Consider the following 25,754-nt stretch of genomic DNA (forward strand, 5'->3'; position numbering starts at 1 on the left):
AAACACAAGCCATGCATTAATTAACTCATTTGGACTTCCCCGGTGGCTCAGCAGGTAAAGATTCCTCCTGCAATGTGACATGGGTTCGATTCCTGGGTCTGGAAGATCCCCTGGAGTAGGAAATGACAACCTGCTCCAGTATTCTTGCCTGGAAAATTCCATGGACAGAAGAGCCTGACGGGCTACAGTCCAAAGGGTTGCAAAGAGACAGACATGACTAAGTGACTGAGCATACTTGGTCTCTGCAACAACCCTATGCAAGTTGGGTTTTTTCCCCTACTCTGAGAGATTCTAGTTTAATTTGTCTGAAGTGTAGAATGGGCACCACCATTAAAAATTTTTTTTTTTTACTGGTGTTATAGTTGATTTACAATGTTGAGTTAGTTTCAGGTGTATAGCGAAGTGAATCTGTTATACGTATGCACAGATCCACCCTTTTCTTTTTTTAGTTCTTTCTCCCATATAGGCCATTATAGAGTACTTATTTTTTTGTGGCTGTGTCTTCATTGCTGGGCACAGCCTGTAAATGTTTGCGGTTGAGGGCTTCTCCTTGCGGGGCTTCTCTTGTAGCGCTCAGCCTCTACGGTGCCCAGGCTTAGTTGCCTCCTGGGATGTGGGATCTTTCCTGGCCAGAGAGCAAACCCATGTCTCCTGCACTGGCAGCTGGACTCTCAACCACTGGACCACCAGGGAAGCCCCTTGAGATGGTATTATAATCCCCATTTCAAAGGTAAGGAAACAGGCATGAAGAGCTTCAATAACTTGCCACAACTACACAGTGGCAGAACCATGATTAAACATATTAATTAATACAGCATTTTCATGGATTCCCCATCTTAGGCTCCAGAGCTTAACAGCCCCAGCTTCAGCACAGGCAGAGTGTGGAGTATAAATGACTAGTGAAACAAACCTGAAATGGAGCAGCCTCTGGTCTCTATGGGCTCAAAACCTCAGGGAACCTGGGGGTGGGGTGAAGGAGAGAGGCGGTTGTGCGCTGAGTTAGGATGCAGTAAAGTGCAAATTCAGGTCTCTTCTTTAGGGGAAGGGGTGAGTCTCATCTTTGGACCTGTGATCAAGGAAGATACCTTATAGCTGGTGACCAGGCTGAGGAAGATGGAAATTACCAGGAGTTCCCAAGCCAAGAAACACAATTAAGAGGCAATTTAGAGACAGACTGAAGAGTCCTCAAACATAGGAGCACATTTTGGGGATAGGAAAACTCCACCAGAATCTGAATGCTGCTGTATGTAGTACTCAGGCGACTCTTTACCAGAAAGTAGAGTAAGTGACAGAAAACTGTTTTCTCTGACAATACTAATAAAAGCTAACGTTTATTAAGCTTTGTCTCTGGTAAGCCCTATTTGGGGCTTCCCTGGTGGCTCAGACAGTAAAGAATCTGCCTGCAAGGTAGGAGACCCAGGTTCAATCCCTGGGTCAGGAAGATCCCCTGGAGAAGGGAATGCAACCCACTCCAGTATTCTTGCCTGGAGCATCCCATGGATAGAGGAGCCTGGCAGGCTACAGTCCATGGGGTCACATAGGGTCAAACACAACTTAGTGACTAACACACTTAAGCCCTATTCTAACCTCCCTGGTTTATAAACACTTGAGACAAGAGGTTAAGTGCTGGCCCATGGAGGTCACAGTGAGGACACAGCAGTGCAGACTTAAACCAAGCAGTCAGAATCCTGAACCTGACCTGAATCACTGCCTGCTGCTGCTCCTCAAAAACTCATCTGTGCCCCCCATTCCCCCCCCTTAGTTTTATAGCAAAAACCCCCTACACTTTTTCAATATTCAGTCTTTCTTCATATCAGAGTAAGAAGTTAAAACTGTGTGTCTCGTCCTATCAGGGTAGACAGCAATTACATTGAACTCCGCTCTAAGCTTAGATAAAAAAAAAAAGGAAAAGCTGAAAACAGTGAGTTAGGTCAAGAAGGATGCTAAGATGACCAGCTCAGCATTTCTAAATCTTTGAGGAGCACCTTCCTAAAAATAACTCTTCTTTTTAATTTCCCAATTTGGTGAGTCTCTTGGCCCCCACACCTGGAACTCGGGTCGCATTGGCAGACCTGAAAACCTAAATGCCCACAAGTGCCGTAAAGCTACATAACGGGGTGGAGCAGGCTGCTGGGGGCAGGAGGGAGGAAGCCTGTCTCTGTTTCCATGAGAACAGCAGCTCTCAGCTCTAAGCGGCTGAGTGGAGATGCAATTTCATGGGTTTTGTGACTTGCAGGAAGAAGCAAAAATCCAAGTTTTTATGTGAAAATTTGGGACTTTGTTCTTCAGTATTTTCAACTATCTTAATTTTTAAAGCTATGTGAAGACCATCTAGAATCCCCCAGGCCCTCTGATTCACGGAGCACTCACTCCTGTCCCACAGCCAGTCCACGGTCATGTCCTGCCAAGTGGGCCCCAGTGTGCCTCCATCCCCGTCGGTACCATCCGACTTCTTGCCTCCTTTTACTCTGTCTTGTCTACTTGCCTGTGGCTGCTCTGCCTACCTTTTCTCCTCCCTGAACATCCTTCACAGACCACCAGACCCCTGATTAGAAGCTCTTTGTGATTCCTGCCTATTCTTCCATCACCCACTGAACGAAGTCAGTGCCACTCAGGCTTCCATTCTAGGACATTATTCGACTTAATTTGTTTATTTGACCTTTTTTAATTTTTTGAGATTTAACAGTACGTGTAAGGTGTACAGTGTGTTTATTTGATACCCATATATTATGAAATGATTACCAATGTATCATTAGCTAGAATTGCCATCACCTCATATAATTTCCATTTCTTTCTTGCAGTGAGAACATTTACTGTTTACTCTCTCAGCAGCTTTCAAGTATGTAATAAATACAGTATTAACCCCCCAAACTTATTCATCTTATAACTGAAAGTTTGTATCCTTTGACTGGTATCTCATTTCCCTCACCCTCCAGACTTTGACAACCTCCATTCTACTCTGTTTCATCTGTTTGGCATTTTTAGATTCCACATACAAGTAATATCATGCAGTATTAGTTTTACTCTGTCTGATTTACCTCCCCTAACATAATGCCCTCAAGGTCCATCCATGTTGTCGTAGACAGCAGAATTTCTTTCTTTCTCGTGGCTGAATCATATCCTAGTGTATATGTATGCCACATTTTTGTTATTCATTCAGCTCTTGATGGATGGTTAGATTGTTTTCCATATGTTGTCTCTTGTGAATAATGCTGTGATGGACACAGGTGTGCAGATATCGCTTCAAGATCCTGATTTCACTCCCTTGGGAGATATGCCCAGAAGTGATAATGCTGGATCATATGCTACTTCTGTTTTTTAGTTTTTTGAGGACCCTCCATACTGTTTTCCATAGTGGCTGCACCAATTTATATCCCCACCAACATTCCCCAAGGGTTCCCTTTTCTATATATCATTACCATTTGTTAACTGCTTAGTGATAGCCTTTCTAACAGTTGTTAAGCGATATCTCATTGTGCTTTTGATTGATGTGGATTGGTGCATTTCCCAGATGGCTAGTGATGCTGAGCCTTTTTTCATGTATCTGTTGGCCATTCGTACATCTTCTTTGGGATATCTAACTCTTTTAAAAAATAAATATCTAAGCTCCAGCAGAATATAGTATTTCTTCCTCACATGTCCTTTGCTTTTCTACCCTCCACACCTTTGTTTGTTCTGCAGCTTTCATCTAGAATTACTCTGAAATTTCATCTAGAATAAACACACAAACTTTCGTTTCCCCTGCCCCCTACACACACACATACCATGACTATCGCATGGCAGGTACCCGGTAAAGTACTGTGTTGTACGTGACTAGTTAAAATAAGACATGGCAGTCCCTGTTTTAAATACTCTGAGGACACCCCAAATAAAGGCTTGTCTGATCTCTCCAGATATGACAGCTACCTCTGATGAAACGCAGAAAGCTTTGTTTACCTCTGTGTGCCACCCAACTATAGTTCAAGGCAGTAAGGCTTCTTTGGGCTTTTATGTTCAGCCACACACACAGTATGAGCTCCTTGAAGGCTAGTAATGTAGCTTTTTCTTCTGTTTCACTTTGTACACTGATTGCCAATAATTACTTGTTGAGTGAATGGCTGAATCTCCTGATATAAGAAATAGGCAAAGAAAAATGGAATGTTAATCATACTTAGTTGTCAGCAAGTAGAAGAACTTGCTTACAGTGGAGCTAGAAAGAAAAAAGAGAGTGTAGGAGTTGTTGAGGCAGTACTTGATGACAGGGCATGAAAACAGAATGAATTGGATTTCAAAAAGGTTTTCAAATGATAGGCTGAGTCCAAAAAGTCTACTCTCTTATGTAGGAAATAGTATAGCATCTCCAAGTATTAAAGGATTTTTATTCTGTATTTGGCTTAATAATTTACAAGTATCAAATATCCTCTTTCTTTTTTTTAATAGCGCAAATAAGACACAAACCCAAGACTTTTACCTGCCAAGACCTTGAATGAAGTTACCCAGGTTAGCAAGCAGAGCATGTTGTAGGTTCCTCCTTTGCCTTCTTCCCCATGTCGAGTCAGTCCTCGCTCCTTTTGAATCTGCTTCCTATATCTCATCTCCACCTCCTGCTCTCCAGTCCCCCTGCCGCCTTTCATCTCTTGTTCCAGGGACTGTAGCACTAACCCTTCTTGTTCTTCTGCTCTCACTCCTTTCAGAAGCCCTCTGCAGGCTTCCAGAGGGCTCACCCTAAAATATAAAGCTGTTCATGACAATTTCCTGCTGTTATACTCTAGTGTCCCCAGAATAGACACTGAAGGTCTCTGCCTGTCATGTCAGGAACACAGTCTGGCTTCGGATCTTTGCCTCGCTGCTGTCCATCCTCAGCTTCTAAAACTCCATCAATTGTCACCATCATTTTCACGGCAGTAGGACCCACTGCTCTTGACAGGTGGCCAATGAAGAGATCATGGAGAAGGTACATTTTGAGTAGATGGGGACACCAGAAACTTCTGAGGCAGTACCAGGGAATCACAAGTGAGCCAGAGGGAAGGATCTATGGATAGTGTGGTGACACTGTCTGTAGTGCAGAAGGCCCCCAGCAGGGAATTTTCTTTTGTGGTGAAAGAAAGGGTGATGGAAAAGGACAGAGTAAAGAAGGCAGAGATCTGGGTTAGGGAAAAGGAGCTTCAAGGCTATTGTACTTAAGCTTTTAGAATAATAATGGGACAGAAAATATCTATCCCCTAGTCTCTCTTTTTTTTTAACCAAGAAAGTAAATTGATTGAATAACATGACTGCCGTATGAGGAATGTGCTGATTCATAAGGTGTTCTGAACTTATTCCTAGTTTTTAACCTTATTTTCTAAAAAAAAAGAAAAAAAAAGGTTTAAACTACGTAGATTTAGCTGGGGGTAAGAATGTTATTTTAGGATGTTGAACTTAAGTGATCAGAGGGGGAAGTAGATGTTACTGGGAAAAATTGAACATACGCAGCCTGGAGTGTTGAAGACAAAGCTTTTCACCAAAAAACAACCCAGTCTATTTGACCTGGATTGATACTTTAGGGGAGACTGATATCAACAAAATTGAGGTGGAAACCTAACCCAACTGTTACGAACAGCACCCCATGTACCTTTTGTCTAGGGCACAAGCTGTGCATTAAATGTGGGGTTAATTGAGTCACTATAAATACAATCCTTGCTTATGGACCCTGGAGAATGAGTTGGCATCTTTTTCCAGGAGATCTCCTACAATCCTATAAACTCATTTATCTCCAGCCTGACTCCTTGCCGCCTCCCTCCTTCTGGTCCAGCCCTTGCTGGACATCTCAGGAGAGATGCCTCACTCATCAGACACTCAGGCTTGAGACAGCCCATCACCACCTGTCCTGCCTCAAGTGTGCTCCCGCTCATGTGCTCTCTGCCATCATTCACTGCACGGCTGCTCCTCCAGTGAGAACTTCTGAGTTGGCTCTGATACTCCCTCTCTGCCCCTCTCTCAAGACAGTCAACTACTGAGCTTTGTTACTGTTCAGTCACTGTCATGTCCAGCTCTTGGCAACCCCTTAACTGCAGGATGCCAGGCTTCCCTCTCCTTCGCTATCTCCCAGAGTTTGCTCAAACTCATGTCCATTGAATCGGTGCTGCCATCCAACCATCTTATCCTGTCACCCCCTTCTCCTCCTGCCCTCAGTCTTTCCCAGCATCAGGGTCTTTTCCACAGAGCTTTGCTGAGTCATCTCAGAATGAGATTTTGTTCTGAGCCTTGGCCCTGGAGGAGGCCCCGTTGCCCGCTGTCCTCACCCAGCAGTAGGAGCCTGTAGATGTGTTCTCTTGTTCCTTTACTCTCCCATCAGTTCTACTCACCAGAGCAAGATCTCAGAGGAGGAGCCAAATCGTGTTTCTCCCCACTCTTAAAGACCCACTGATTCCCAGAGCTGGTAGTTTCTCCGTTTCAGCATGACCTCCCGGGCCTCCCACTTTTCATTTTTGGCTGGGTTCTGAGACTTCATATAAACCAGTTTCATGCAGGCTGCACATAAAACGCCAGTGCCCCAGGCCCAGCACTGACCGACTGCATCACGGCCTCTGGCGGTGGATCCCAGGTAACTGTAGAGTGTGGCTCAGAGTGAGGACACTGCCTGCCACCCTGCTGCCTGCAGATGGGGTTCCTGGATTCCATACCACTGATGTGGCTTTGCCCCTGAGCTCCCAGCCCATCTTGACTGGAGCTTTGAGCTCGCCTTCTTGCCACTCTTGAAACTACTTAACCTTAGTTTGAGGTTCCAGTCCCTTCAAGGACTGAGCCCTGTCTGGAGTCCATTCTTCCGCCTGTGCCATTTCTTAGACCTAGAAAGCCTTCTTGCGATCTGTCAAGATGCCATTCTTCATAATGGGTCGTTTAAAATGCCGCATTCCCCTAGTTCGAATCAGTCACCTCTAGCGACTTCACTTTCACTTTTCACTTTCATGCATTGGAGAAGGAAATGGCAACCCACTCCGGTGTTCTTGCCTGGAGAATCCCAGAGATGGGGGAGCCTGGTGGGCTGCCTTTGATGGGGTCACACAGAATCGGACACAGTGACTTAGCAGCAGCAGCAGCAGCATGCCATAGTGCTTAGCACATTACACAGAGCAAGGGGGCAGTGGAAGACATGTTAAGATGTAATTACATGTTCCTGTAGGTACATTCTACCTGGATGCACAGCTTTAAGGCTACTAGAACTAGCCAAACACTTCCCTGGTGACTCAGTGGTAAAGAATCCGCCTGCCAGTGCAGGAAATGTGGGTTTGATCCCTGTGTCGGGAAGATCCCCTGGAGGAGGGCATGGCAGCCCACTCCAGTATTCTTGCCTGGAGAACCCCATGGACAGAGGAGCCTGATGGGCTACAGTCCACAGGGTCACAAAAGAGCTGGGCATGATTCAGCAACTAAATAACAAATTACATGTTCCTGCAGACACATTCTAGCTGGATGTAGCAGCTTCAAGGCCACTAGAACTAGCTGTACGCTTACCTAGATCAAGGAAAAACTGGAGACCTTCAGTCCTTAGTTACCAAAAAGCAGATACATAAACCATTCAACCTTTTTTTTTAATCACTGGGTATAAAAGATTTGTTAGCTTATCATTATTATTTTTAAAAAAACTATAGGTTTATCATGTGTGTTTAGTCACTCAGTCATAGCTGATTCTTTGCGACCCCATGGACTATAGCCTGCCAGGCCTCTCTGTTCATGGAATGCCCCTATGCAAGAATGCTGGAGTGGGCTGCCATGCCTTCCTCCAGGGGATCTTCCTGACCCAGGAATCAAACTGGGGTCTCCTGCATTGCAGGCGGATTCTTTACCAGCTGAGCTTGTAAAGCCATCATACTTCCATAATAAATGTAGTTCTGAAATAACATTTGACCCTGAGAAGCACAAAATGTGTTAGCACTCTTTACTGAATAGCTGTGTTGAAGGGGATGTGGCACATGCCAAATGCTAGTGTGCCCACCCCCACAGAAACAACTCGATGGAGAGGCAGCTGGTTTTGTTTCTGGTCTTTTAGTTTTTAAAGCTTTGTGGCATCCAGAAAAGTTATTTCAGTCTCAGAAGAGATTAATTTACAGTGTTAAAGGAGTTCTCTTGAAAGTGACAATGAATTTGTGTCTATAGAAACATGGAGGCGGAATGGGTATGATGTACTATCATAAGTGTTTGTGAAAAGTGGAATTACTTGTCAAAATCACTGCTGAGTATTCTAAATTGATCTTTTCTCAAGGTTAATTTAGCTAAGACTAGGGCATCTTAGAATCTTCTAAAATATTAAAAGGTGATATAAATTTTTTATTCATTGCTATCTAGCAAGTATTATAGATGTATTTCAATTACCATATTAACAACATTTGAGTGCTTAGCAGGTGCCCAGGCAATCTTTCAGTTATGTTTTATCTACCAGTTTGTCTAATACATATAATAATAATTTTCCATTTATGCAATTCAGGCCCCCTGTCTTTAGTGTGAGGACCCCTAAAATAAGAATCACAAGACCCAGATTGTGGTCCTTCTTTATCACTGTTTCTGAAGCCTTGGTCAAATCTCCTTAACATCTCTGAGATCTATGAAATGAAAGAAGGGATCTGCTTGTTTCTGAGGTCCTGTCTCCATAATTTTATGAGCATTTTACATATGTGTAATTTAAAGGATTAATTTATTAAAATTAATACAAAGGATTCAATCCTCATTGAAGAATTTTGACCCTTTGTATTCTGAAATATCCATCTATAAAATATATACTACCTATTTTTATAGATCAGTGAATAATTTAAAATGATAATTTAACCACTGACCAGGTCAAGAATAGAGCATCCCTAGCTTCCAGAATGGGCCCACACGCCCCAGCCTTGTTCACAAACCCTTCCTTCTGGAGGCAGCCACTAGTCTCACTTTTATAATCATTTCTTTGCTTTTTAAAAACTGTTTTACTGTCTATGAATTCCTAAAGTATATGTTTCATGTTGCTGGTTTGAACTCTAAATGATGGTGTCATACTGTTTGTATCTTTGCGTGATTTGTTTCTTGAGATCAGTCCTGGGTGTTCATTGGAAAGACTGATGCTGAAGCTGAAACTCCAATACTTTGGCCACCTCATGTGAAGAGTTGACTCACTGGAAAAGACTGATGGTGGGAGGGATTGGGGGCAGGAGGAGAAGGGGACGACAGAGAATGAGATGGCTGGATGGCATCACCGACTCGATGGACATGAGTTTGAGTGAACTCCGGGAGTTGGTGATGGACAGGGAGGCCTGGCATGCTGCGATTCATGGGGTCGCAAAGAGTCGGACACGACTGAGCGACTGAACTGAACTGATATCATTTGTGACAGTCTTCCATGTGGCTGCTTGTAGCTACAATATATTCATTTTCTAATCCATTGTACGAACATCCTTTCTATTCTGTTGTTGGTGGACATTTGGGTTGATTCCATCTGGGATCTGTTATGGAACTAGTTAGTGTTGGATCCTTGTGTGTGTGTGTGTGGGGGGGGGGTATCTTCAGCTGTATTCAGTCATTCCAAACTGTTTGCCAGAGTCCTTGTACTTTCCCAGACATGTCAGAGCACTGTGTCACATCTAGGAGATCCAACCAGTCCATTCCAAAGGAGATCAATCCTGGGTGTTCATTGGAAGGACTGATGCTAAAGCGGAAACTGCAATACTTTGGCCACCTCATGCGACGAGTTGACTCACTGGAAAAGACTTTGATGCTGGGAAAGGTTGGGGGTGGGAGGAGAAGGGGACGACAGAGAATGAGATGGCTGGATGGCATCACTGACTCTGTGGACATGAGTTTGAGTAAACTCCGGGAGTTGGTGATAGACAGGGAGGCCTGGCGTGCTGTGATTTGTGGGATCGCAGAGAGTCGGACACGACTGAGCGACTGAACTGAACTGAACTGAAACTTTTGCCAATTTGTACATTTCTGTCATTTTACTGTTTAATCATTGATACATTTTAATCATTAAATTTCTGTTTTGACCACAGCGTGTCTGATCCCAGTGAAACAATCTCCTACTAACAAGAAAATCATTATCATCTTAGAGAACCTGGAAAAATCTTCATTGTCTGAGTTACTGGGGGACTTTTTGGGACCTCTGGAAAATCACAGCACTGAAAGCCCCTATACCTTCCAAAAAGGTAAAGATAGTGGACATACCACCCCAAGAAGCCAGCTGCTGTAAGAGCTTTCTAATCTCTCTGTCCCCTGGAGCACACGTTACGCTTCATGGCCGTCTTTCCTTTACTTCTTCGAACTTGTTCCCGACTATGGTTTCCTGACGTTGGACTGCTGCTTTGGTTTGTTTTAGGAAACGGAATGTCTGAATGCTACTACTTTCATGAGAATTGCTTTCTGATGGGAACCATCGCCAAGGCCTGTCTCCAGGGCTCCGACTTGCTGGTGCAGCAGCATTTCCGCTGGGTGCAGCTGCGCTGGGACGGCGAGCCCATGCAGGGGCTGCTGCAGAGGTTCCTCAGGAGGAAGGTTGTGAATAAGGTAACAGACCACACACAGCCCATTGTTGGGAGAGGGTCCTTGACATTCCCTGGCATTGCTATCAGGCAACCTGGGCTTGAGCTCTGCCACTTACTGTGTGGCTTCTGGCAAATAAAAATTGGGGATAGGCAAGGGTCAAGTGGGGCTTCCCTGGTGGCTAAGACGGTAAAGAATCTGCCTGCAGTGCAGGAGATATGGGTTTGCAGGAGACTCGGATTCAATTCCTGGATCAGGAAGATACCCTGGAGGCAACCCACTCCAGTATTCTTGCCTGGAAAATCCTTTGGACAGAGGAACCTGGCGGGCTGCAGTCAATGGGGTCATAAAGAGTTGGACACAAATGAGCGACTAATACTTTAAGGGTTAAATAGGATAATGCATGTAAAACTCATAGCAGTACCTGTACTATGTTAAGGATTAAAAAAAAAAAGCAAATAGACTTCCCTAGTGGTTCAGTGGTTCAGACTCTGAGCTTCCAGTGCAAGGGATGCAGGTTTGATCCTCGTTGGGAAACTAAGATCTCCCCCCCAAAAAAGCAGATAGATTTTACTATTTTATTAACCATTCTCAAGGAGTCTCCCTGAGTTTAATTGCTATCTGAGACTAGATTAGAAAATTAATCATTCTTCTTAAGGAGAAGCTACTGTTTCCTTGGAGCCTTCATTATCCATCTATTCAAGCTAGTTTTAATATTTGTTACATTGAGCTATGCTGCTGCTGCTAAGTCACTTCAGTCATGTCTGACTCTCTGCAACCCCATAGACAGCAGCCCACCAGGCTCCCCCGTCCCTGGGATTCTCCAGGCAAGAACACTGGAGTGGGTTGCCATTTCCTTCTCCAATGCATGAAAGTGAAAAGTGAAAGTGAAGTCTCTCAGTCATGTCCAAGTCTTAGTGACCCCATGGACTGTGCTCCTCCGTCCTTGGGATTTTCCAGGCAAGAGTACTGGAGTGGGGTGCCATTGCCTTCTCCATACATTGCGCTATAGTAACTAGTAAAAAGTCATATGATAAAATTAGAAATCTCTGTTGACACATTTTTAAGAAGAATAATCACTTTTAGTGATTCTTCATTGTAAATATTCTGCATTCTGTCAAAATAACAAAATTAATTTAGTGCTTACCAAATTGAGCACATTATTCTCTAATGTCATATTCTTAAATTAGGCCAGTAGCTAGTATCAGGGTGGATTTGAAATAAAAGAGCTCGATTTAGCAAGATTTTATTGTTTAATCTTGCACAGTGGGCCACACTTGGAGGACAGGATCTTTATTGTATCAGCAGAGGAGTTTAAGCTGTAGGTAATACGACACCCCACTGTTAGCTGCTTCACACACAAAAAGAGTCTTTTTTCCCTTACATAACCAGAGGCCTTGCAGTCGGTATTGCTGATGTCCATTCACACCTTCATGTTAGGTCCCAGGTCTGGGTTAATCTCTTGGCCTCTCTTCAGGACTGCCTGGCTTCTGCAGGGCTTCAGGCAGCACACCCTCACACAGATTTGTTCACAGGTAGGGAGCAGGATGCCGTGCTGTGCGGAGAGGGAACTTAGGCTTCTTTTGCCTCCTTATCAGGGAGGACAGCATCTTTTTCTGAAACTCCCAGAATCAGAAGACTTGCCCTTAATGGTTCATTAACCAGAACTGGCTTCATGCCCATCCTTCTGCCATAGACCTTGGCTAGAGCTATCTTCCCAACACCAGAGCGCTCCACCAAGCTCCTGAACAAATCTCTGAGTCTGTTGTGTTAGAGCATCTGAATGTACATGCATTCATAGAGGAGGGCTGAGTGGTGGTGGAGGGAGAGGGTGCGGCGGGAATGCCTTTGGTAATTCAATGAACAGTCCCTACTAGCGGTGATTTCAATTAGTACCTGAAGTTCCTAACTGAATCGGAAATCGTCTGCCCCAAGCTCTGCTAAAGTCAGTTGCCTGATCATAAATATATGCTTTTGACCAAAGCACATCTATTATATGACCTCAGCCAGTAGGAAGAAAAGGTGAGATAAAGACAGTCATGGGTTTTGTAGCTTTTCAAATCATTGATGCTTCCATTAACTTCATCACTATTAATATTTAAATCTTACTGCTAAAAAACTCACCTAAAGAACTGCAAAAGATACCAGTATTTTTCTTAAAGACTTTTTTAGACCAGTTTTCGGTTTACAATAAAATTGAAAGGGAGATACAGAGATTTCCCAAGTACCATTGCTCCTCAGATATGCATAGCTTCCCCCATTCTCACCGGAAGGCTGCATTTTTTCATTGAGGAACCTACATTGACACAGCAAAGTGCCTGATTTATCTAAGAGAAAAACACGGACTGCTTCACAAATTTCTGTGTCTTTCTTGCGCAGGGGCCATGCTAATCTTCCTTGAAATCTTCCCTAACCCTCTCCATCTTCCGGCTCTCTGGTAAACATAGTTTGAAAAGGACTGATTTTACTTATTTTGAAAGGAAAGTTCTAATCTTCAAGCTCTCCACTTTCCTCCATTGTGTTTGAGGATGGGCAAGTGGGGTGTGCTGGGAGGAACAGAAAGTGGGGCGGAAGGGTAGTGTGTTTAATTTACCAGGAATCACTTCAAGTAGGTTAATAAAATGGATTCCTGGGGTAGGTGTACACTAGGAATGAAGACAACTGCAAACAACAGAAATCTTGTAACTGCAGGATGGAACCGAATCTTTGGGGGCGCTTAGAAGCACACTGGCATGTGATCAAAATTTCTTCTTCCAGTTTCTCACAGGAATAAAAGTAAACAGATCTTTTTTGGAGAAGACAAAGCTTCTAGTATTTGATAAAAAATAATTGTACCTTCTTTAGTAGGAGATTGAAAGCGAAAAAAAGTGTTAGTCACTGAGTTGTGTCTGACTCTTTGCAACCCCGCAGACTGTAGCCCACCAGGATCCTCTGTCCATGGACTTCTCCAGGCAAGAATACTGGAGTGGGTTGCCGTTCCCTTCTCCAGGGGATCTTACCCACCCAGGGATCGAACCTGAGTCTCCTGCATTACGGGCAGATTCTTTTCTGTCTGAGCCACCAGGGAAAGCCAAGGAAATTAATACTCAACTATTAATTGTAGCCTAAGATCTCATTTTCACTGGAAGACTATCAGAGAACGTGGGAGAAGTATGATCCTCTTTTGAAAAAAACGGGACATTATAACAGATCCCAAAGCCTCATGTGACACAGTGATGTCACTTTAATGAAGCTGCTAGATTCACTGAGCCACTCTTGCATTTTTTTCTACACCAAATTCTATCCCTTGATGTAGGATATACAAACATTCACATATTATCCTCAGTCTTAATATCATAATTCCTTGGTAAAGTAGAGGTTTACATGAATGTGTTTCTTATAAAAATAATTAATTGCTATATCCGACTTCTAAATATTTGAGAGCTTTCTCTTCATAGTATATAAATCTTTGTCCTTTTGTGAATCCTCTGTAGTACCTAAAAGGGACTCTTATATAAGATATAATTCTAAAAAGAATTGCTCCCATTCAACCATGTGTGTCACACAGTATTACTTAAAATTTGCACATTTTAAAATTTGAAAACATCTTTATGCTAGCAGAGTTGTGTACATTTTAAGTTAGCATTTTAGCTGAGACTTTTCTCTAGGGAAATTAAAAATAAGACAAAGTGAAAATGCCATAGATTCCAATATGCCATCTTATCACTTATCCATATTAAAATATTTAATGTCATTTTTATTTCATTGATTCAAAATCCTTTTTTGAACACCTACTATCTGCACGCCCTTGTGAGATATTCTATACACATGTGAAAAGTGATTTCTTCTAGCACTGATGTTTAAGAATTCATCCAAGTAAGATACCTCATCCAGGGTGTCTCTCTGCACCTTTCATTTGATGTAACAAACTATAGATCTATATCTCACGCTAACACACGTAACAGGGTATGTTATTACCCAATCCCTCTTTCACCCACCCCAAGTGAAGGTAAGATCAGATCTGGCTACAGCTTCTATAGCTTTAATTTTAGATAGTTAGCAACAAAGGACAGTGAGCACTGTTCTAACCCAAGCCCCTGTCTTCCTCCTCTCTGTCTCCAGTTCAGAGGTCAGGTGCCCTCTCCCTGCGACCCCGTGTGCAAAACAGTCGACTGGGCCCTAGCCGTGTGGCACCAGCTCAACTCGTGCCTGGCCCGCCTGGGCACACCGGAAGCACTTCTTGGGCCAAAGTATTTCCTGTCTTGTCCTGTAATCCCAGGGCACGCCCAAGCAACAGTGAAGTAAGTGTCATTGGTCCTTCTTTGCCTTTAAGTATTTAAAGTAGAGCCCTGGCCAGTTGGGAATGTTTGACAGTGAGAAAGCTATGCCACTCCTGTCATCAACATGGAAAGAGGAGCCCTGCCCTCTTGTCAGAGGATGACCATGACTTGTGTGTTGGGCAGTTCCTAAGGAAACAGTTTTTGCTAAGACTAGATAGCTAAAGCTCAACTCCAATACTTTGGCTACCTCATGTGACGAGTTGACTCACTGGAAAAGACTCTGATGCTGGGAAGGATTGGGGGCGGGAGGAGAAGGGGACGACAGAGAATGAGATGGCTGGATGGCATCACCGACTCGATGGACATGAGTTTGAGTGAACTCCGGGAGTTGGTGATGGACAGGGAGGCCTGGCATGCTGTGATTCATGGGGTCGCAAAGAGTCGGACACGACTGAGCGACTGAACTGAACTGAACTGAGATAGATCATAGGTTTCCTCTGTTTTCAAAACTCATCAGATCCCTATGTTGCTTGCTGTGCAATGTCTCCTGAGGAAGGCCCACATAAGAAATTCAGTCAAGTACCCTGTAACCAAAAAAAAGCACATTCTACTGATGAATTGAAAAGTTTGTTCTTTTATTAATGATACTTATACACTTATATGAGTAGTAGCTCAGGTGGTAAAGAATGTGCTTGCAATGCAGGAGGCCTGGGTGAGGAAGATCCTCTGGAGAAGGGAATGACTACCCACTCAAGTATTCTTGCCTGGAGAATTCCATGGACAGGGTAGACTTATAAACTTACTATATTTTCCTTTGTAGCAGCTTATAAAAATATACATGCAGAAAGGTTAATGATATAGAATATCAGAAGGAAATTGAAAGGAGGAAAGAATTTGTCACCATCCAACTTCCTTAGTAAGGGTTCTGTGATTCGCTTGTTAGATTTGATTCTGTACTTTCTGGCATCCTGGGCAGAAATCTATTTTGGAAAGCAAGGGATGCAAGTAAAATATCTTCTCCATTGTAACACAAACTATCAACTTAATAACAGCTAACTGAGGGAGGAGTACTGTATTAAAAAAATACATAGTAATTTCTTGTTAAAAAGCAGTATGTTTATTCATATAATTACCTGATTCTTTCAGTATCATGATTACATCTGAGCCTTTTTTTCCCCTTACATCCAGAATCTCAAGATTCTTAGGAGCCATATTTGGCTTTTCCTGTCTACAGCACAGTCACTGTCAAAAACTAGAGGCTCTGAGACTTGTACCCTATTTGCAAGCTGACAGGTTAGCCGGCTGGGTGCAGGATGCTGGGTCAGAGGCCAGCTCCTCATCACTGGGAGCACAGCCGCAGCCCAGCTATCTGCACTGCCTGCAGTGGTTTCCCCAGCTCCTCAGGGCCCACAGGTGGATGCGTAGCAGTCCAGGTGGATGCTGGCTTTAGCAGCAAAGCTGTGGAACTACGAGTTTGGGAATCACCCCATCTTCTAATGGGAGATGCTGGTAAATCTGCCCACCCTTTGCCCTGGAAGGAATCATAACTTTCATCATCCTGGTCAGGAAACAATCTGCCCTCTGCTCCAGAAGGAGATATTATCTCTACTTCCCAAGTCTGTGTACACTGCTGACATCCTTGAAAAGACAATCCAGGACAACAGCTGACATGAGAATACAGAAATGTCATGGAAACTTATCTCCCAACAGCCGTATTAAGGAACTGCCTTTTTAAAATTTTCTATTTTTTTTTTTAAGCCAAAGCTTATATCTTTACCTCCTCAGCACCTTTAGGAGTAACTGTTTGCTCTTTTTTTTTCTTCATGAATTACATGTCACTCTACATTAACAGAGAAGCTTGATACTGGTTAATAGTTTTAACAGTCTTGAAAGGCTTATGCCAATATCTAATAGTTTTGAAAACATTCCTTTTCTAGGTGATGTAGTTTTGTCTACAGTTTTTAATGGTATTAACTGTTTTTTAATGATACAACAAAATATAATCTTTTTTGAAGGAATTTTGATTGGCATTGAGTGCTCTAAATTTGGATTAAAGCCCTGCAGCAGCTGCAGCTATTAATGCAGAGTCCACCTGAGGCTGGCTGGCTGACCCCCTCCCTCTTTTCAGGGCTTACCTGCAATGTGTAGACACCAAGCCCCTGCAGGGCTGCTGCTGCTAAGTCACTTCAGTCATGTCCGACTCTCTGTGACCCCATAGACGGAAGCCCACCAGGCTCCCCCGTCCCTGGGATTCTCCAGGCAAGAACACTGGAGTGGGTTGCCATTTCCTTCTCCAATGTGTGAAAGTGAAGTCACTCAGTTGTGTCCAACCCTTAGCGACCCCATGGACTGCAGCCTACCAGGCTCCTCCATCCATGGGATTTTCTAGGCCAGAGTACTGGAGTGGCTTGCCATTGGGCAGGAAGATTTAATTTGCCAGTGATCATACAATGTATTCCAATTACAGAAATACTAAAACATATGTGTCTTAGTAAGGAAAATGGCAAATAAGTTTAAGCTATTTAGACACAGACTTTCAGGAAATCTTTTTTTCCCCCAGATTTCTTTAGTCTGTAAAGTTTTCCATGTATTTTTCCCTTTGCACATATTTATTTGTGCATTCATTTATTCAGCACTCCAGTGCTCCAGGATCTTATAAAGAAAAACAGAAACAGGTAAATAGTTTCATTAGAAATACATTGTTATTTGTAAGGCACATTCAAACTGCTTTGGTGTTGGATACTTTCACTTATTCCGAAACAAACTGGGAAAGGTAGCTTATCCATAGAGACACTTAGGCTTTGTTCAGGGTCTTCAGCTCTGTCCTGGGTCGAGTTGTGTGTGATTCCTGGGAGCCTGGGTCCTAACTGTGAACCCTCTCTTGGAAGGTGGATGTCTAAGCTATGGAATGCTGTCATTGCACCCAGAGTTCAAGAAGCAATATTGTCAAGAGCCTCTGTGAAAAGACAGCCCGGCCTTGGACAAACAACTAAAAACCCTAGCCAAGGGCAGCAGGCTGTGGTTAGAGCTGCTCTCAGCATTTTGCTTAATAAAGCTGTTCTGCATGGCTGTCCCCTCCAGAGAGCAGGTATGTGGGTATATGATGGGAGAAGAGGAAATTCGCTATTATGTAATGCTTGCTTGAACTGGCTTTTAGGGAACTCTATTTTCTCTCTTTGTAACAAGTGAGATTATCTCCATGTAATGGACGTTGCACAGCACTGCTTTAAAACTCACTCACTTGCTCTCTCTTAATTACTGGCTCATGTTTAAATACAGACTTCAAAGTAATGTTTGCTGGTTGACAAACCCCTGCTTGGGTATGATAGGCCCCTGATTTTGAAGAGGCTATTTCTTTAAGTGTTAGAAATGTTGGATTTTGCTTGACTCTGTGACTGCGCTCTTGCTTCTGTCCTGGCAAAATGTGGTTTATGCTGTTTCAGAGCTGGACCAGCATACAGCTGATTTCAAAGGAGGAAGCTTCCCTCTGTCCTTAGTTTCAAGTTACAGCAGTTGCAGCAAGAAGAGAGAGAGTGGTGCCTGGAGAAAGGTGAGCACCAGTCCTCGCAGGAAGTCTGGCCGGTTCTCTTCACCCAACTGGAAAAAGCCAGACTTGAGTGAAGAAGGTAAGGGGGCAGGCATGAGACATGTGTACCCATGAGGTGGTTTCTGAATGCCAGTGTGCTTTATGTTTATCACTGTGCATTCAACAAAGCAAACTTTTGAGGATTTCAATGTGTATTTTCATGGAATAAAGCATGTGGTAGGTATTTGTGATTCCACAAATAGTTGAGAGTCTCCTACCTGAAAAAAAAACAACCATTCATGCTAGAATTCTGAAATTAAATTTATATTTACCATGTTAATGATCATCTGCTTTTCGTCAATTTGATTTTCTTGGGATTCACACAATTATGTAATAAAAGCTAACACATAAAAAGAAAGAAATATGCAAATGTGCATTCAGAAGTGAACCTTAAACTTTTGGAAATATGTGTTATTTGATTATAGACATATTTAATACCAGTTTAAGGTGGTTATAAGTGAGTCAGTTTTACATGTTTCTTCCTACATGAGATGTATACCATGTACCAAGGTTTCTTCTAAACACTAGAAATAGAGCAGTGAAAACAGGAGATAAAAATCCCTCCACCACAGAGTTTCATTCTAATAAACTATTAGACCTATTCCTTTTGGCTTTGATATTAGGATAATCAGTTGTTTAAATATCCTCCCTCACTTCAGTTGCTCAGTCGTGTCCACTCTTTGTGACCCCATGGACTGCAGCACGCCAGGCCTCCCTGTCCATCACTGACTCCTGGAGTTCACTCAAACTCATGTCCATTGAGTTGGTGATGCCATCCAGCCATCTCATCCTCTGTTGTCCCCTTCACCTCCCACCTTCAATCATTCCCAGCATCAGGGTCTTTTCAAATGACTCAGTTCCTTGCATCAGTCCTTCCAATGAATATTCAGGACTGATTTCCTTTCAGATGGACTGGTTGGATCTCCTTGCAGTCCAAGGGACTCTCAAGAGAGTCTTCTCCAACACCACAGTTCAAAAGCATCGATTCTTCGGTGCTCAGCTTTCTTTATAGTCCAACTCTCACATCCATACATGACTACTGGAAAAATCATGGCTCTGACTAGACAGACCTTTGTTGGCAAAGTAATGTCTCTGCTTTTTAATATGCTGTCTAGGTTGGTCATAACTTTTCTTCCAAGGAGTAAGCGTCTTTTAATTTCATGACTTCAGTCACCATCTGCAGTGATTTAGAGGCCCAAGAAAATAAAGTCTGTCACTATTTCCCCATCTATTTGCCATGAAGTGATGGGACCAGATGCCATGATCTTAGTTTTCTGAACGTTGAGCTTTAAGCCAGCTTTTTCACTCTCCTCTTTCACTTTCATCAAGAGGCTTTTTAGTTCTTCACTTTCTGTCATAAGGGTGGTATCATCCACGTATATGAAGATATTGATATTTCTCCTGGCAATCTTGATTCCAGCTTGTGCTTCATCCAGCCTGGCATTTCTCATGATGTACTCTGCATATAAGTTAAATAAGCAGGGTGACAATATACAGCCTTGACATACACCTTTACCGATTTGGAACCAGTCTGTTATTCCATGTCTAGTTCTAACTGTTGCTTCTTAACCTTCACACAGGTTTCTCAAGAGGCAGGTCAGGTGGTCTGGTAGTCCCATCTCTTGAAGAATTTTCTACGGTTTGTTGTGATCCACACAGTCAAAGGCTTTGGCATAGTCAATAAAGCAGAAATAGATGTTTTTCTGGAACTCTCTTGCTTTTTCGATGATCCAACAGATGTTGGCAATTTGATCTCTGGTTCCTCTGCTTTTTCTAAATCCAGCTTGAACATCTGGAAGTTCATGGTTCACATATTATTGAAGTCTGGCTTGGAGAATTTTGAGCATTACTTTACTAGTGTGAGAGATGAGTGCAATTGTGCGGTAGTTTGAGAATTCTTTGGCATTTCCTTTCTTTGGGATTGGAATGAAAACTGACCTTTTCCAGTTCTGTGGTCACTACTGAGTTTTCCAAATTTGCTGGCATATTTAGTGCAGCACTTTCACAGCATCATCTTTTAGGATTTGAAATAGCTCAACTGGGATTCCATCACCTCCACTAGCTTTGTTCGTATCTTCCCCTAAAAGATATTATATTTGAGTAAGAATGAAAAAGATGTTCCAACCTCATATGCATTATGGATTTCTGATACATGTAATTAACTTTACGTCTTCAGGAGCCCCTTGTACCCCACACTGTTCTAAATGGCAAGTCACTCCAGTATTCTTGCCTGTAGAATCTCATGGACAGAGTAGCCTGGTGGGGTGCGGTCTATGGGGTCGCAAAGAGTCAGACATGACTGAAGTAACTTAGCAGGCAGGCACACATGGCAGCTTTACAGTAGTGGGGTTCTTAAGTGAAAGGAATATGATGTCAAAAATCCTAGATTTCTTAAAATAGAAAGTTGCTTTTGTTACCATATTTTTCATATGGAAGATTGTATTGATTTTTAATAAAAACTAATGTGATTTTAGCTATATCAATACATGCCAGAGTTCTGTGATTACCCCAAGTATGTGATCATAAGTTGTGACTTAAAGTCACATAAGTAATAAGTTTTAAAGTAATTGAATGGATAGTCACTGAAAAAAATACATAAACTCTCATTGTAAAGGGAAGTGTTATTTATAATAGGATACATTGTGATCTCCAAGGCTTGCCCTTACTTCCTAAAGTTAGAGTGTTTGCTTCAGGGAATAAAATCATTAGACTGTAGCCCCCCAATAGAGCAAAGAGACTCCCTCAGCTGGCTTTCGGTAACAAGGATTATACCTGTTTATCCTTTGAAAGTATCCAAAGGAGCTCGACAATAAGGACTGTCATCTCCATTTACAGATGGCAAAATTGAGACTCAGATCCCCTTGATCACCTGCTCCAAACCACTTCTCCTACAAACGGGGGGTTCTGCAATCCATGTTTTTTTTTCTTATGAGTCCAGTGCTGTTTTCGTCAGTGTGCCACTCATAATAATCCTGGTACTCAAATAAGGACACCTATGCAGGCTCTTCACTGTGTCACTTCCAAGTTGATTAGAATTCCTGTAGGATTCAGGACCAACTGCTTTCCTGAGCTAAGTGAGTACCTAAACAATAAGCATTATCAATACTGTAGAGCTGTCAGACAAAATCCATAAAATGAATATGAACTTCAAACAGTATTATGGAGATAAATCTAACTTGGAAACATATATTTAGCAAAAAGTTGAATTATAAATTATTTAAAATTTGTAATATTAGTTGCAGAACTAGTGAATATATCAAATGTTCTTTCAAACAGGAAAATTTAATTGAGAGGTGAATAAAATTGTATGCAACCATAGTTTGACATCAACACAGAGATTTATAAAATGCATTGGCCAGGGTTTAGGTGAATAAACCACTGGTTGGTTAACAGCCAAAGGTGGGCATGCCTCTAGTTGTAATTTTTTTTATAATAGTCACCTTGTCCAATAATTCCACTTCATACAAAATTATTACAACAATGTTTGGGTTGATATTTTTGGACATCATTGTTTTAAAAAATACCAAAATAGAACTCTCTTGCATTCCATGCAGAGTGCTAGGGAAGCTCATAATATTTCATAAAGACACTGCCGTTTTCTGTCCTGACCTAAACCAAGCTGAGATGATGGTCACTGCTTCTGGAGGGCAGAGTCCAAGCTGAGGCACTTCTGTGCTAATTAGGGGAAAGCTACTAATTGACGTTTTCTGACAGTAAGGACAAAAGTATGGATGAGGAAACGTAGAGACCTTCTGATGATCTGCTTTTAATCAGGATATACCAAATTCGACAGACTTCTCAAAATCATTCTTTCATACAATTTTAGAATCTACTCAGAAGCAGCTGTATTAACGCATTTATAAAATGTAGAATATTATAGAAAGACATTTTGAGTCTAAAATGGTTTAGTATTTCTCAAACTTTTGACCATAAGCCACAGTGAGAAATGTATTTTAAAACCTGACCAGTACACACAGACCTATGCATTTGCATGTCTCTGTAAATGGATACCAATTTATATATTTACTACGTACAAGCTGTGCAATCAAGTGTTTCCTATTCTCTTTGTTTTTTAAAAATGGGTTGAAATTTGCAGTTAGAAAAACATTGGTATGATATGCAGTATTTGTTTTAATGCTGTGACTTTTTGTTTACTTTTCCTATTTAGTTTTCTGTAAAATGCAAAGCAATCAAAAGTTAAGTTTCTATACCGCTAAAGCCACCTGCACTGTAATAAATCATGGGGCCCATACATCAAAAACTGCATTGGGTCTACACAGTCAGGATCCCTTGGAAGGCAAACAAAGGGACATAAAGGGATTACCATCTTCAAAAGGCAGGTATTAACCCTCTTTTAGGCACTTGGAGAACAAAGGCATAAGGATGTGGGGACTTGCCTGGTTAGAATAGGATCCACTGATGAAAGCCGAGCTGAGGATTCCTGAATTGAGCCTCAGGTGGTGTGAGTTGTACTGATTTTAGTCATAAATATACATGAGGTCATTGCTCATTCCCTAGGCTTCCACAGGGCCTCAAGAGATGGATTTAATCCAAAAACAACATGAAAATACATCAGAATCTAGACACTATTTCTTTTAAAAACAGAGTTCAAGATGCACAAGGACATTCTATGGAAATGACTACATTTTTTTCTTTAAACAGGTATCAAAAGTAACACTATATTACAGCTGAATTGTAACAGGAATGCTTCACTGTCAAACCAAAAGTAAGTTTCCCTTGCAGATTTAACTCATAACAAACAGTACATATTCTTATTGTGTGTGTGCTAAGTCACCTCAGTCGTGTCCAACTCTTTGCGACCCCATGGACTGTAGCCCGCCAGGCTCCTCTCTCCATCAGATTCTCCAGACAAGAATTCTGGAGTGGGTCGCCCTGCCCTCAGGGGATCTTCCAGACCCAGCAATCAAACCCTCATCTCTTATGTCTCCTGCATTGGCAGGTGGGGTCTTTGCCACTAGTGCCCCCTGGGAAGCATTAGTCTGTGCAACTGTTACGCTGTTAATATAATTTTTTAAAAAGCAGCAGAGGTAATTCAGATGCTAGTATTAAGCTGAAATTGAATGAATGAAATCTAAAAAAATATAAAGCTTATTTTGCTTTTAGTTTGATGAAAGATTAGAAATATCATTGACTTCATTTTTTATCAAATTTGATAGTTATTATTAATACAGTTCACAAAGATATGGTAAAATCCTGTATTTGTGAACTCTCACTGGAAAAGACTCTGATGCTGGGAAAGGTTGGGGGCGGGAGGAGAAGGGGACGACCGAGAGTGAGATAGCTGGATGGCATCACCGACTCTGTGGACATGAGTTGTGAACTCCGGGATTTGGTGATGGACAGGGAGGCCTGGCGTGCTGTGATTCATGGGGTCGCGGAGAGTCGGACACGACTGAGTGACTGAACTGAACTGAAACAGGCTTTAGAAGAATGATGATTTTAATGGTAGAGTTACAGAAACATAACATGACTTACACTTTTCCTCATGCTGCTCCTAAGGAATTGTCGATTATGCTTCCAGAGTTGTAAACTGAAATAAAGATTTATCATAGAATAAAAATGCTTAGCTAGTTTGTAAATAGGTCCCTGCTGCTGAGTCGCTTCAGTCGTGTCCAACTCTGTGCGACCCCATAGACGGCTGCCCACCAGGCTCCCCCGTCCCTGGGATTCTCCAGGCAAGAACACTGGAGTGGGTTGCCATTTCCTTCTCCAATGCATGAAAGTGAAAAGTGAAAGTGAAGTCGCTCAGTCGTGTCTGACTCTTAGCGACCCCATGGGCTGCACCCCACCAGGCTCCTCCGCCCATGGGATTTTCCAGGCAAGAGTACTGGAGTGGGGTGCCATCGCCTTCTCCGTCTAGCCAGTAAGTGGTGTACCCTGTAACTTGGCAGGTGACATTTAGGACCCTGGTTCACAGAATTACAAGAGGGGTAGGGGTCAATGAATCTGTGTCACATGCTTGTTTGTGCCAGGCCCACTGTTAGATCTGTTGTATTCAACAGCCTATATAGTATTTGTAATAACCCTATGATGTAGCATAAGGCATTTAATAGAGAGAAGGGCACCCAGGAACTGAGGTGTTGGTATAAAGAGGAAACCCGACCTATGATCACATTGCTAATAAAAAGTGATAAATTCACATTTACTCCATTGTCACACTGCCCCCTACACCAGCATGTTTAATGTCATACTTGGGGACAGAGAAGGAAAGGGAAGAGTAAGAAGACTAGAATGTTGTAAGTCAGAGTGGATTTCTTTGTGTAATAAAATGTTATCCTATTGAGAATTCTCACTGGGAATTACCAAAATCAGATGGAAATGGGTCGTTGTATAAAGTGACATTTATGGATGCCTTTAAAGGATGTTAAAAACTTTTTTGCTCCAGAAATCCCCCCGAAAAGTGTGGGGTCTAGGTTTCCATACTGAAAGTTGGATGGTTGCTCTGAATTTGAAAAACTCTTTTCTGAACTCTGTGGTAGGTCTTTAGAGAATGATCTGTCATTGACATTGAATCTGGATCAAAGACTCTCTCTGGGTTCGGATGATGAAGCAGATCTTGTCAAGGAACTTCAGAGCATGTGCTCTAGCAAATCTGAATCTGATATAAGCAAGGTAAGCAGGACACAGCGGAGAGGGCATTGAGTGGCTCCCCCAGCAGCAGACAGACTTCTTGGAGCCACATCATAGCTCTTTCCCTGAGAGAAATCCCTTATCGAATAGTATGATTAATGCTCCAAATCAAAACTTCCATTACCTTGCTTAGAAAAGTCCTTCCTTCCAAACAAAAACCACTTATACAACAAGGAAACTCTATTTAGCACAGCTTCTCTGAAAAACCCAAAGTGAAAGTTGCATGTGTTATGTTACCACAAATTAAACCAATACCACCTTTTCCTTTCCATATTCCTAACTTTGGCCGTCACCAATCAGTAAGAGCATGACAGCAGACTTGCATTCTGCAGAGGGGAACAACTTTACTTATAAGAAAAATAAGTGGCCTGTGTAATTTGTTTAAACTGTGAAATTTGAGATCCAAAGATGGAAATCAATGACCCAAAATCTTGAAGCATTAACAGCATCAAGTTCAACCTGTTTTTACACTCTGATATCTGCAGCAAATTTTACCAGGCTTCCTTGATAAATGCCTTTTCCTTGAAAGCGGGGGGGAAGGTAGTTAAAACTTGTGCAGGTTCTACCCCAAAACTCACCTGTTGTATTTGGACAGTCTACTCGGGATAAAAAACTCACTTGCTTATTTAATCTTGCTGGAAGTGAGTCGAAATAGTTAACCCTGGGAAAATAAGGTTACAATGAAAAATCTTCCAAACGTTATATCCTTTCATTTTGTGCCAAGTTTTTGTTTTTTTTTTTTTTCCTTAGAAACTATGTCTCATGCATTTGCTGTTAGTTTCACATGA

At 42.3% G+C, this 25,754-nt stretch overlaps 1 protein-coding gene and 1 non-coding gene across 2 annotated transcripts in view; one reads left to right on the forward strand and one right to left on the reverse strand.

Annotated features, from left to right (window-relative positions):
* The window catches only part of CTTNBP2 (cortactin binding protein 2), a 169,820-nt gene that overhangs the window by 139,194 nt on the left and 4,872 nt on the right, over positions 1 to 25,754 (forward strand). The window contains 7 exon segments of the mRNA XM_055420804.2: positions 9,984 to 10,136; positions 10,307 to 10,494; positions 14,572 to 14,750; positions 17,618 to 17,817; positions 18,173 to 18,355; positions 22,978 to 23,041; positions 24,816 to 24,948. Of these exon segments, the coding sequence (XP_055276779.2) occupies positions 9,984 to 10,136; positions 10,307 to 10,494; positions 14,572 to 14,750; positions 17,618 to 17,817; positions 18,173 to 18,355; positions 22,978 to 23,041; positions 24,816 to 24,948 (1,100 nt within the window).
* Positions 12,805 to 12,911, reverse strand: LOC129552895 (U6 spliceosomal RNA). Its single transcript, XR_016037109.1, has one exon. It is a non-coding gene; the product is annotated as a U6 spliceosomal RNA (small nuclear RNA).

Source organism: Moschus berezovskii, chromosome 3, assembly GCF_049115385.1.
Source record: "Moschus berezovskii isolate FMDL1 chromosome 3, NW_MosBer_1.0, whole genome shotgun sequence".
NCBI classification, from domain to species: Eukaryota; Metazoa; Chordata; class Mammalia; order Artiodactyla; family Moschidae; genus Moschus; species Moschus berezovskii.